The following is a 14,860-nucleotide window of genomic DNA, read 5'->3' as shown; positions in this document are numbered from 1 at the left end:
ATAGAGCATGAGCAAGCCTGCGTTGGTCCCAGGATCAGTAATGCCCGAGTGTCAGCTGATGTTTAGAGTACTGGGGTTTGAGTGCAATATTCGTGTTGCTGTATGATAAAATTTATACGTGCAAGCCAAAGATGCAGTTACTTTTAATTGACGAATAGTTTAAAATTATGGCATTTCCTAGTGAATATGCTAGATATTTTATTGCCAAGGTAAGAAAGATGCATTAAATTTTTCTGGTAAAAATTGTTCCCACACAGGTCCGGCTGGAAAATTTTCGGGTTGCTACTTGTCCGTGTTAATCAGTGTCATGTACTATTTAAATTAAATGTGATAATTTGAAATTAAAATTTTGTATTATCTTCAACGATTTAATGTATTAAATCTACTTATTTTTCATACATTTAAATCCAAAATTTCATATCGCTTGATTTCAAAAAACTGTACGTATAATGTAATTCCGGTTGTAGCAAAGGTCCGCTCAAAGTTTGTTTATTTAAAAAAATTAATATTATTTCGTAATATGTTTGTAAAAGCGGAAAGTTTGTTACCTCAAGAAAGAAGACTTTTGTTAGGAAAAACTAATTGTGTTTTGTTTTCTCTTTCTGCTTCTAGAAGTCTTTAAAGATCCAAGTTTGTTGAGCTGGAAATAAAATATTCACCGCATAATTTTGCTTGAACTGCATTAGTTGAGTAGTATGTTGTAATTTTGTATAATTTATGTTGGATTCTTTTACAACTTAATCAGAAATTGTATAAATTATGTTTAGAGAGGTTCTCTTTTAAACTTTTATTATGTTTATATTCTAAACTTATAGGTGTTAGATTCACCATATTATGGTATGTTTGTAAATAATCCCATTATTGAAGTAATAATTTGAAGAAGTAATTTGAAATTTTAATTTAGTAAATCACAGATATTTTCTACATCTATGTTTTCAAATTATTGCGTTTAAGTATTTAATCATTATAATCATTGGCTCAACCTTAATATAAAACTATTCAACCTGGTTGAACAGTGAACATTTTCACCATGCTTTTTGTTTTTGCTGTTCTATGTTTATTACATGTTATATTATCTTTATTCATTTACTTTATTGGAATTGATTGTGATGGCCATTAGCCACTTGTAAATTTAAAGTGCTCTAATGTGATCTACAGCAATTGAACTAGTTGTATTAAAGTGTTTTATAGTCTTATGACCCCTTTTATACTGAATCCAGTATTCTTAATTTTGTTGACTTGCTGCAAGCACTTCACTGAATAGAAATTTATCTTAGTTTACACCAATTTCCATGACAGAGTTTTTTTTTGTTGAGATATGACAGGAATCAGATTATTCAAGATGTAGTTTAACATCTTATCCAGGATCTATATTGTAGTTATTCACAAATCATTATAACTTTTAACAAATCGTTTATTTTTTATTTTACAGGTGTACATACAATTTAATGATGCTGCACAGTGTAAATAAAATTCATTTGAGTTACTGCATTATACCAACATACAGTTCACTCTAATGGATTTTGTGTTTATAAAATGTATAAGTTGTTTTTCTCAGCACTAGAATAACATACAATAAAAAATGTAAGAATTTTTTTTATTACTTATTATTTATGTCTTTTGTCATTGTTGAATACGTATACAAATATATCTTTCTTAGAACAGTTTTTAATTTGATAAATCACTAAAAAACAGTAAAATTTTTAAATAATTTTAGAGACAGTTTGTTACTGTCTGTCGTTGAAGTGAAGTAAATTATATTGCTGTTATTATAGATTACTATTATAATCTTTTGCCTAAAAATAAAATGTAACTGTTTGGATACCATGTATTTTTTTAAATGTAGATTATGATCTTTAAGTAATCTAACTTGAGTATATTACTTCCTTAATCTTATCATTATGTTTACACTTTTGAGTATGAGGGATTATCGGTATTAATTTCCAAAATTATTCTATTTTGTAAATTAGAAAAGACATGCTTATTTTGTCTTACATGATCAGCTGGTAAATTAAATTATATCTAATAATTGTAAATATTCTTGACAGCATTGTAGTTTCTATTTGTCATTCCTACATAGGAATGTTAGACCAATTGTTATTAGTTTTGAAAAGGAATTATATAGTTAATTTTTTTATGAATTATAATAAAAAAAGGAATATAAATTGTTTTGAATTTTTAATGATCTTGAGTGTCAAATTGTTACATAACTGGATTGTTCTCACTTTCTCACAGACCTCATATGTTGTCTTATCTGATATATGCACACAGTACAGTTTTAAAAAAAAATATTTTTGTTTGTTTAATAATGTTAAAATGAATCCTTGAGAAGCAAGAAATTTCATAGTGATATTGATAATAAGCATTTATTTGATTGAAATATTTCAGATGATGAGACTCTTCATGCAGTGATTTAAATTCAAACGATGAACGTGAAGAAGACATAATAGTAAAAAACAATGTTTCAGGTTAATGGCAGTAAAAGTATAGTTATAATTTCAAGGCTGATGATAATGGGTCAATCCATTTGAAGTGACCCAAGAGTGGTTACTCAACCAATTAAAAAAAAATTGAAACTTACCCACTTGTTTCCTACATGTCTCAGGTCCTTAAAAATATTTTTAATTTTTTATTTAAGCAGTTCACCTGTGGCAGCCATTTTTGTTATGGTGCGCACACCTATTTTTGTGATTGTAAGGGTTTACAGAAAAAATCATAACTAAAAAACTATTAGACCTGGAAGGATGAAAGAAAAAGCAATTGAATCCTATTTTTCCAAGGTAAAAGATTGGTGTAGTGGTTTATTTACCTATCTCTCTTCTTTCTATGAAAAAATTACCAATAAACCACTGGACCTATCTTTTACCTTGGGAAAATATGATTGAATTGCTTTTTCTTTCATCCTTCCAGAACCAATAGTTTTTAGTTATGATTTTTTCCGCAAACCCTTACAATCACAAAAATAGGTGTGCGCACCATAACAAAAATGGCTGCCACAGGTAGACTACTTGAATAAAAAATGTAAAAAAATAGTTATAAGGTCCTGAAACATGTTTGGAAACAAGTGGGTAAATTTTAATTTTTTTTTAATTGGTCAAGCAATCTGCTACTATTTTTTTGGGACACTTTAAATGGATTGACCCTAATAGAAATGAAATTAATTTAAATGTCAAAAAAATTCAATTTACAACTGAAACTTAATTTATAAATTTTTGTGAAAATGATGCAAGCATGGTGGCATTTAGTGTACTACTTAAATAAATGTTTATTTTGATTAATGTAAAGTACTTGTGTAATTATGCAAAATAATTATTTGAAATAATACTCACTCCATTTTACTCTCTTCCTCATGTCTTTTTAATTATTTTTTTTTTTAAGATAAGTAATCTTTTGAATTAGTAACAGAGGTTAGTTGATTAGAGTAAAATTTGAAATAATTTCATGATGTAGAGTGCTAAGAATTTTTTTTTTTAATTTTATAAACACATATCAAATTGATGTACATGGCCCACAGAAAACAAAATATACTCTTTAATATGCCAGATTCATATTTATCATATTCACTCATAAAATATTAGTTAATTTGTTTACACTTTCAAAAAGTCATACTATTTTATAGTTAAGATAAGTTCTATAAACTGGAAATAGAAATTTTAGTAGTGACTTACCATTGATCCAGGGGTAAATATATCTATTTTTACACGGATTTGAATACTAGATCGTGGATACCGATGTTCTTTGGTGGTTGGGTTTCAATTAACCACACATCTCAGGAATGGTCGAACTGAGAATATACAAGACTACACTTCATTTACACTCATACATATCATCATCATCAAATAAAAGTTTTTTTACAAGAATTAGAAACTGATAAAAGAAGGGTGTGACCTCTGATTCGGGAAAAATGTGTCTGAATCTTTGCTATTTTTGTTGATTTTCAGTTTGTAAAAGTCAGCTCTTACAAAACATCTATAGATGTAGAATTTAAAAAAAAAATTCAAATGTGGTACTTCATGTTAGCATAAGATAAAAATTAGAGAAAGGAGTTCAGGTTTAGTAGTCGAAAGAAGTTTGTAACAGAATTTACTTTTAGATCCAAACTTTGGTAGTATCAGATTTAGAATAGTATAGCAGATAAAATGTTCATAATTATCTAATTTCTTTGCATTGCTAGAAATCAATAACTCTTAAAACAAACATATTAATAATAATGCTTAATATTATGATGATGATGATGATGATGATGTTTCAAAAAGTAAAATGCAGGGCGTTTTATTGTGAAGTTACCTAACTGCCTTAAAGATAACTTATTATCAGTGGCATGCCACCAGCTGTGTAGAATATGATCTACACAGTCTTTTGTTTTTTTTTTGCAAAATGTTGTGTGGAGTGTGGCCCTTTATGGGACAGAGACATGGACTATTAGGAAGGGAGAGGAGAGAAGATTGGAGACCTTTGAAATGTGGGTTTAGAAGAGGATGGAAAAGATCAGCTGGACGGAAAGAGTTCTAAATGAGGAGGTGCTTCTTAGAGTAGGAGAAGAGAGGACAATTGTTGAAATAATAAAAAGAAGAAAATGCAGTTGGTTGGGACACTGGCTGAGACGTGACTGCATTGGAAGAATTTGTAACTGGGAGGAAAGCAAGAGATCGGAGATGAATGAAAATGATAGACAATATAAAAAGGGAAGAGAGATACTGTAAAATGAAATGGAGGGCGGCCATGTGAAAACCTGCCTTTGGGCAGAACACTTATTTTGCAGGTTGCTGGACTCATCAATAATTTGTGTCATGTTTATGATAATAGTTGTATTCAGTTTATCCGTACATGGGAACGTGCAGTATATTAATTTTCTAAACCAATCTTTTTAATTTAAATAGGATATTTATTATGAAACTGTCATAAATTATACATGATTTTTTTTTTCTTTGTGTTGTTTCAGATGAATAAAAGATAATTTGAGTAACATTTGTTCAGACATTTTGCATTTTTCCATTGCTGTTAGCTCATAATGATGAAAAATAGTAATGATCAAACACATTCAGTTGATATACATAATAAGCATTTATCATATAAAATAATCGAAAAAAACATGAACAATGATGATAGTAATAATAATAAATTTACCGAATCAGGAAATAAAGAAAATACAACTAATTACATTGGAACAAATTCATGCAATCTTGCATCACTTCTTGCAGGAGAATGCCAAATATCTAGTTCCAGTAAAGAATTCATTTGTGGTTGGACTGCTGCAATTATTAACATTGGTATTACCTTTCCTATTAATAAAATCATATTTAGACAGGTGAGTTATTAATATTTATATTACTTACCAATTAAGGCAAATTAAATTGGGCTGATAATTAATGTACTCCCAAGTTATAAAAGAATTAATGAAGGTAATGATGCAAATAGCACCTCCATGTAGTAATATACCATATAAATATCCCATCTTGTAATTTGCATACTTCAACTGTTCTTGATCTCCAAAGTATAATTCAATAGTTGTGTTATGTTAACAAAATCTGATTTGTAATGATTGAATTTTTATCACATTACAAACATTAATTCACATTTGAAGTTGTTTACAAAAACCAGACTGTTGATCAGTATACAATGAAGTGTTGGGTAATGAAATTTTATAAATGTGAATCTAGTCATGAATAGAATTATGTAAATCTCATAATGGAGTCTTAAAATTTAATTTGATGAACTGATTAATTAAATAATACCATAAAATTACTCAAAATTCATTGAAGGTAGGGTCAGAATATTTTAAGCAAGAATCTGTCACTTTGTTATCATTACTGAAAGCTTTTTGCTTAATGATTACTGTAAATGCTGCATGAAGAAAATAAAAGAAGAATCAAATTTTTTGAAGTACTGTTTAATCAATTTCATGAAGAAAACAGTATATTTTTCTTCAATATCATTGTGATGAAAGTTAAGTACATCATTACAGTTAAAAAAAAAACAAACGCATGTTATGGATTAGAATCATAAATAATCTTTTCAAAATGAATCCTTCTGCTAAGAGAATTCTTTTAATGTTTTCCTCTTCTATATCTGCCAATATCTGGTGTAGAGCTTCACATGTAGTACTTTATCAATTTCCACTTCTTACTTCAAAATAGACATCAGGGAGACTTAATTTCACTACAAATGGTAAACTTAAGCGATGTTGTTGGATAATTTTTTTTTGGTGTTGTCGGGATGTAAGTTATGTTGTATGTTGAAATGTATTCAATTGAATTTTATGACTGTAAAAAATATTTAAACTTCTAATATGTAAACTATTGTGCTATGCTTTTCTTTTTTTATCAATAAATTCCTTTCTTCATTTCTCATTTATTAGAAATACATTATTTCCCATCCCATTCTCACAATTGCATTGCCCTATTCAGGGTTGCCAAAAGAAAATGTGCTCTGCCTACAAGATGTTAAATTTTATGAAAACAGTGATAACCAGATTTTAATTTCTCATCAGTACTATATTATAGTATTAAAATATAATAGCATTATAATTACTGTAGTACATAAAATGAAACCATAAACATTACGTTAAATGCATTACATTTGTATCAGTGTTTTCAGTTATACATTGTTATATTCATAGAATTTTAGATATTAGTCTGATTATTGGGTAAGAAGTCTATTTGTAATCAGTCTATGTTACTCAATCTTGCAAGGAAGCAAGATTATTACCAGTACAGTCAATAGGTTAAATACAACGTGGGTGGTTGCAGTTGAGCTGTTTTCTGTTGTAGGCATCTCCCCCCGTGGATTATAAGTAGTAGTATAATTTAAAAAAAATAGTAACAATAATTTTACTTTTTGATATTGAAAAAGATTTTTTAATTTTTGAAAATAATTAAACATTTTTAACAAAAGTAAGTAGAAATTAAAAACTTATAACATTTAAAAAAGAACAATAATCATTTTTCCCAGAATAAAATTAAAAAAATAATAATATAATTTCAGCCATTAATTTTGAAATATGATTCTTTTAATATAGTACTGAGAGAATCATAAAAAAAATTTTGGTCCTGAATGCTAAAATAAAAAATTAATTACTGCCTGTTCCAAAAGTTAACAGTAATAAACTGAAGTCCTAATAAGGCTGCTATGAACTATTTTGAACATAAAAAATATAATTTTTGATTTATTTTAATGTTCATAATTTTGAAAATAAAGTCCAAATCATTTCAAAAGGAATGAATGCATTCTCTAATATTATTACTTTACATATTATTGTGGACACTAACCACTTCATACTTATATTCATTAATTTTGTCATGCTGTCCTAGTCGAAGTTTTTAAATAATTTATTTTTAAGCGAATTCTTGACCACATCTGCCATTCCTACATAATACACATTAGTGTATAATTATGTTCTGATGTGAATTAGTTACATATTCATAATTCTAGAAACTGGATTTTTTAAATATGAATGAACAATAAGAATTGCTGGAGGATGATTGTTATGATAAAATTATAATAATGGGGCTAAGAAGCAATACCGCAGATTCTATAAAAAAAAGTACAAAAAAATTAAAAAATTTCACCCAGTATTAGTTTATAAGTTGATAAATGATATATAATGAAACCAATTTGTTATATTTTCAGATGCTGCATAATATCAGATTTGTTGGTGCTTTTAAAGAAATTAAATCTGAAGGAGTTTTGTTTTTATATAGAGGAATATTACCACCATTATTGCAAAAATCAATAAGCACTTCATTAATGTTTGGAATGTATGAAAATATTCGTAAACCACTAATTACCGCAAATGTACCAAAACCAATTAGTAATGCTACAGCATCAATGTTAGCTGGAACAATTGAAGCATTACTAACACCATTTGAACGGATACAAACATTATTACAAGATAATTTTTATCATAAACAATTGAGAAATACATCACACGCTGTGAAAATTATTTATTTTGATTATGGTTTTAAAGAATATTATCGTGGTTTAGTACCAATTTTATTACGTAACGGACCATCTAATGTATTTTTTTTTGGTTTACGTGATTTCTGTTATGAAAGATTACCGGATTCACAATTATGGTACATCAAAATGTCTAAACAATTTCTAATCGGTGCTTTTATCGGTAGTTTTATTAGTTGTGTTTTTTATCCATGTAATGTTTTAAAAGTACATGTTCAAAGTAGATTAGGTGGCCCTTATCAAGGTTTTATTGCTGCTATTAAAGAAATGTATATTGAAAGAAATAGAAGCATTAGCGGTTTTTATCGTGGGGTTTCAGTAAATTGTACTCGGTCATTTATTAGTTGGGGTTTAATTAACGTTTCATATGAGATGTTACTTAAAGCTTTTTCTGATTGATTTATGTATAATATATGATTTTTATTTTTTCCTAATTTTAATTCTGTATCAAAAGAATTTTTTTCTTACAGGTTAATGAGTGTTTTAAAAATAGAAAGAAACATTGATTTTATAGTCCTCTTATTTTAAGTTTATGCATAAGGCTCTGTATAATTATTGTGTGTATGTATCGGTAGACAATTAGTAAATATTTAAAAAATTATTATTAACTCTTTGACTGTTACAAATAATAAAATTTATTGCATTCAAACTTAGGTTAAACAGATTTTAATTATCTTTAAAGTATTGAGTACAAGTAACAGAGTATTTATGAGAGAGATAAGGAAAAAGGTACTTAGCAAAGTAAAGTATTTAACAATTGTAAAATATTTTTGGACTGATTCCATTCAACATTTCTTTCATTATTTTCTGGAAACTGCCCTGTCCATGTATTTGCCTATGACCTTTCTGGCATCCACATCTTATTAGGGACTGTCCGTCTACATGAACCCATTAATTGCCGAATATAAAGATATGCAATTTTTTTTATAAATAAATCGTTTATTTTATCTATTATTAAGTATATAAAGCTAGAAATATTTTCATATCAACAAAAATTCAATTATCGCTCAGGAATAAAATGGTTCATTTACTACACCCCTTTGGAAAAAGCATACAAAAATGTCACATTCTGAAGAATATAAATAAGACATATGAACAATTTATTAAACAGAAAAAGTTACAAATGAACTATTTTAATTTTGTTTTAAATATTTAGTTTCTTTGCTGCAAATGAAATTCTTGAAAAGATTTTGAATGTAGGTGTACTTTACATTTTATACTTAAAAAAAATGTATTGTTTTTGCATAGCTTACATTTTCATCTAGCGTTTTTCACATGCTTTGAAATAACGAGTGATCATAACGAACATCTTCTGGGAAATTCTTTTTTGACCGACGACCCTTGGTTGCCATTGGTGGTGAAGAAAAGTTATTTTTACTTTTTTTCTTTATTCTCAGCAATGCTTCATTGTATTTTATTTCTTCACTTTTTGTCAGTGATAATGTCAGAGAAGACCAAAAATCAGTTTGACTGATTTTACTGTTATTTGCAAGTCTGTATATTTTACATGAATTTACTATAGTAGATTCAATAAGCATTGATAGACAATGGCCACCATTTATTTTCATGCTCTCAAATTCTATAATTTCCAATACCATTTTCATAGGCATCAACATGACCATACTTTTAGTATATTTTGCTATCATTAATGGCTGATCAATCACTAAGTCTTTTCTTTATTTTCAGCTGTATCTTTTTGTATTTGATAATGGATAAATGCCATTGTGGTTACGGGTGGCTGTCACCACTGCATTATTCCATCTAGCAACTTCAAGATATTTGTTTTTTCAATGGGCAATTAGGAAGCCTATTTTCTCTGACAATGCCAGTTGTAAAATATCCTTTTTTGTTTAGTAAATTAAACAGATCATATATAGAAAAGAAATTGTCAAAAAAATTCTATGCTCGTTGGGATTGATACAAAATGTAACAGATCTAGTACTACTTGTATCTGAAGACCATATTCAGATTTTTTTGTTCCACCTCCGTATGGAATAAATCTGTTCAAACACCCATCTGAACTACACAAACATCAAAGTTTAAATCCAAATCTAATTATTTTTCCCTTGATAAACACCTTTGTTGAAAGCCTATCAAAATATGGCACAATTTCTTCATCAATAGATAAATTATGAGAAAAACACCAAATTGTAAATTCCGTTTGTTAGCAAACTCAGAAACTGAATATTTTATAAAATAACAACGTCTATAAAAATAGTAAAATGATAGACAAAACAAAAATTTAACAATTCAAACATAAAAATAGCACAACGCAGGATTGCGAAGTATTATTTGTAATGTAAGGGTAACATATTGCACATCTAGCATGTGATTCATCACTCCATACACCAAAGGTGCATAATTGCACCATTACTTTTAACAACCAGTATTCATATCTTTTTTCAAAATAAATAATTTTCATGAACTGATGAATGAATAAAAGCAACACTTAATTAGCAAATAAAATTGAAATATTATTTTTAACAGGCATATCACGATCATTATATAGCTTATATGGAAGGGGTTACACGATCCTGTAAAATACAGCAAGTTGATATTCAGATAAACTCGCTAATTAAAAACCTGTAACTATATAATTTCTTGTTGTGATTACACCTAAGGAAATAAAGGAAAATTATACAAGAGCAAAAAATGTTGTAGAAATAAAAAGGAAAAAAATGTTTATGCACCATTGACGACGATTAATCAGTTAATTCTGTTTACTATGATCATCGATGTTGTTGTTTTTCAGGCTTCTTCTTTTATAATTACAGTTATTCTTTATTGTTTTGCTTATTCCTATGGATTAAGCTTTGTGTACGGGTATATTTTTCCATTTTTTACTTTAATAAAAAATATAAAGTTTTGAGTTTATTTTTTTAAATTGAATTACATTATCTTAATATTTAAGCAGAAAAGTCTGAATAAAAAGGTGAAGATATTTAATAATTTAAAGAAATGGGTAAATTAAATAAATTAATATAGCCCAGTCAAAGAGCTTAGCTTAGCCAATAACTGTTACCATACTATTAACAATTAAGTATCTTGTTTGATGTTTATTTGTTAAGCCAAAGTGGATTACATACATTACAACCCTGTTATAACATGATTAACTTTACCAAAATTCTTAGTATCGCTTATGGTACCTCTTTTCCTTCATAATGTGAAAAAAAGTTAGTTGAAGTAAATTTTATCATAAATTAATGAAATCAATAATTTCCAACTTTGCATTTTCTTTTTTAAAGTTAAATATTTAACAATAACAGGTTTACATTCAGTATTGTATACACATTCATTTGCTTGATGAAAGTGACTAGTCAAAAATTTGAAAACATATTCCATTAAAGGAAAATGAAACAAGGTTATTGAAATACTTCATTTTAAGAATTTTGGAACCATTTGATAATGGAAGCTCAAGTAATATATTGAAAAGGAAGATCAATTTATATTAAATATAAATCCTTGCTATAAAACAAATTAATCTGTTCCTGGAGAGTGGTCATAAATTAGGCAGTCATAAATTGAGTCCTTAGCATCACTGTTGTACACTTGCAAACTTGATTACAAAGTGATCCTCCTTCAGTTCACTTTTTTAGGCGATTTTAAATGAACTACCAAATTCTGTATTTCATAAGAACAATGGTTAAGTGGTTTTTCATTGAAACTAGGTATTCTCTTTTGTTAGTTGGATATACATTTCCAGTAAGGCCTATCTTTAATATTAAATTTTAAAAATCAAGTGTTTGTATTCCCGTGTTGGCTTTACTTGATACATTGTGATAATCTGAAGCTGGCAAAATATCTGCGCTTACAATTTCTGCTAGTAATTATTATGTTTGTAAATTATTTTGTCTTTTAAGGGGATCAATCCTTTTTTTATGAAAAACTTTCTTTTTGAATCGCTGTTGTATTGACATCAAAAAAGATATTGATAATTCTTTTGTAGGAAATGTTGCAGTCAGAGGCTAATTAGTTAGTTTTGATAGATACATGCAAAAAAGTATGTATCAATATTGCAAAAGTATCCATCTGTTAATTTTTTATTTTACTTAAAAATAAATGACTATGATTTTTCAACAGTGTTGAATATGAGGTATTTGTGAGTATGTAGGGCATGGAATAAATTCAAATTTCAGCTTCACAAGACCCTCTGCACACAATGTGCGCTATTGAGCATTATGTCACTGGATTATCAGCTCATTGAATTTTCAAATATGTCATACACATTTTCTTAAATGTTTGAAGCATCTCTATATACTGCACAAAATTCATGGTCATTCCAATTTCCAGAATGTATTGTATACACTTGTTTGAAATTTCAGAACACTGTCAAAGGAAATGTTTTTGCAGAGGGTTGTTCTGAATTTTTTGGATCTCTGTAAACTCAAGTGGCACTATACGTGATTAACATCTAGGGTTCACATTTTTGGCTGTTAAAATATCCAATCACTATGTTGTTTTTATCATTTTGATACATTCAACTCTATGGCAACAGATACTAGCAAAAAGCAAGTGAAGGGAATTCAACAAGACTTTGCTTGTTTGTACTGGGAAAATATGTACTACATGATTGCCACATGTCACTCAGCATGATGTTTTGTTTCCCTGTTACATGCAACTGTGCATTATTACTTTAAAATATTCTAAACAAACTTTTTGGGTTGGTATTTTATATGCTACAAAACAGTGCATTTATTTCTGTACATAAATTTTGATGTTAATTTATTTTTTAACATACTTGTAGGCCTGTCCACAGAAATCCATGTTATAAAGGGCAATTTTGTAATTCATTATATTAGGCTGATACTACAATATAGCTGTGTTATATTTATTGTTATTAAAGTTAGATGTGATGTATTACTCGTAGTTTTATTTTTGATTAACTGTGTTGTGAATTTGATCTATAAGGTCAAGAAGAGAAACCTGAGTATTTTGAAATAATGAATGAATAAAACTTATCTTTTATTAAAATGTATTTTTCTTAATTAAAAAGTAGAATCTTGTTAAAATTTTAATTACTCTCTAGTAGTCTTCTAATTACTCTCTAGTATTTATCATTCACATTATTTTTCTTGGTTGTTTACAAAATCTTCAGTATAATTTAGTGATGTTCCTTTGAAATTTTTCAGAGTTGTTCTATACTTCTTAATTTTCATGTTGTTCATGGCATGAGATTATTTATGAGTTACAAATTTTTACAGTGATTATAAAAAAAGAAACCAGGGATTTTGTGAACTTGAGAGATTCAAACATTATTCTGTTACTATTCAGCTCAACTCATATCAGCAATCATGACGCAAAACTTCTATCTATTTATCAAAGATAAATATGTTTATTTTTAATCAAAGATATTTGAGAAAGCAATGACTTCTGAACAGACTCACAGCGAGCTACTTCAGTTTTCAATTTGTATTTTTTCCCCACTAAAGCCTTGGTTTTTCCAGAGACCTCTTTGTTGTACTAAAGCCCTTGTTTCAGTTAAAGCTAACAAAATTTTAACTTGTCTGCCACTAAGATCATTTTCCAATTGAAGATTTTAAACTTTATCCCAAATCTTAATTCTGGTACACATTTAAGTCCATTAAATCCTTCCATAGCAGACGAAGTGGAAATTTAGCTTTCCAAGATGGATGCTCTACATTTTTCATTCCTCTTTGATCTAGATACCCACAATATAGTTATTCTTTTTTGTACACAAAAGACTAACTGTAGTCATGATACAATTAATTATATCATGACAAACCATAAAAAAAACTCAGAAGTTCAAGCGACTAGCTGGATGATATAATGTACATCAAAGCCACTAGGCTTTGTGATAGAACAGTAGAGAAGAGATCAAATGGAGTGTGGGTTTGTGATTCTTCAAGTATTTTAAAATTAATGGTTCTTGAATAGTGGTCTCTATCACTATTCTATTGTTGGGTTCTAATTAACAAGATATTTTCGTCTGGCCATTGAGAAATGTAACTAGCTACACCAACATGTGCTATGGTCTTAATAAAGAATAAAACTGCCTATGGTGTCCAAATCAAAAACGTTTCACTAGATCATATTCATAAAGTAAGATTTCCTAGAATTAAGATCAAATGAGTAATCTATGCATCAATAATTTTGGTTATAGCTAGATCCCAAGCTACCATCTTACAAAAAAATATTCTATGGAAGATCATACATATACTTTTTCTTTGCTTATTAACCAATGGTTGATGACCTGCTGTAGTCTTGTTCAACATCTGATTTGTTGGCAAACATTTTCACAATTTAAAATTAGGTAAGTTAGGTAAGAAATATTAAACATTGGTAAGAGACTACTAGAAAGTAAACAGTACAATAATAAAAATGTCATAATGCAATTTTTAAGAAGTGGTGAAATGAAATCGCACACTTCTGTAAGAAATATTGTGAAATAACACTTATTATTTTGAATATTATCTAAAAAAAGTCAGGTTCCTATAATGACCTATTCAATTCATAAGTTTTTTTTTTGTTTCACATATTAATAAAGTAGGTACTATGTTAAAAATGTAAATTGATATTTAATTATTGTTGTTATATATTAAAGGATAACTATATTAGAGGGATTGTTTTTTATTTTTGTTAAGTTTTTTACTTATAAAAACAGCACAATTATTATCATCTGTTTGTCTACACAAATATTTTAATTATCTTATTTCAAACAAATGGATGATTGTAACTATCCTTGATGATGATTGATTTATTTTTTTATGATTTACTGCCAGTGTGGAACAGATAATCAAGTATGATTTTAATTTCTCAAATAAGCATATATATATATATAATGTTATTATATAGACAAATTTGTTACGTAGACAAATTTATGTAATTTAAGCTTTGTATAAAAAAAAAAAAACTATGTTGACAAATTTTATTATATTTGTTAAAA

At 27.9% G+C, this 14,860-nt stretch overlaps 1 protein-coding gene across 1 annotated transcript; it reads left to right on the top strand.

Moving 5' to 3' along the window:
- Positions 1 to 18: 18 nt before the first annotated feature.
- LOC142333257 (mitochondrial nicotinamide adenine dinucleotide transporter SLC25A51) lies at positions 19 to 14,537 on the top strand. The gene is made up of 4 exons (XM_075380261.1): positions 19 to 209; positions 1,433 to 1,584; positions 4,943 to 5,308; positions 7,630 to 14,537. Exons 3-4 carry the CDS (start codon positions 5,012 to 5,014, stop codon positions 8,353 to 8,355), a joined length of 1,023 nt encoding a protein of 340 aa, XP_075236376.1. The 5' UTR covers positions 19 to 209; positions 1,433 to 1,584; positions 4,943 to 5,011; the 3' UTR covers positions 8,356 to 14,537.
- The last annotated feature ends 323 nt before the right edge of the window (positions 14,538 to 14,860 follow it).

This window comes from Lycorma delicatula, chromosome 12 (assembly GCF_047948215.1).
Source record: "Lycorma delicatula isolate Av1 chromosome 12, ASM4794821v1, whole genome shotgun sequence".
NCBI lineage: Eukaryota > Metazoa > Arthropoda > Insecta > Hemiptera > Fulgoridae > Lycorma > Lycorma delicatula.
The sequence above is the reverse complement of the archived record's forward strand: the minus strand, read 5'-3'. Positions and strand labels throughout refer to the sequence as shown.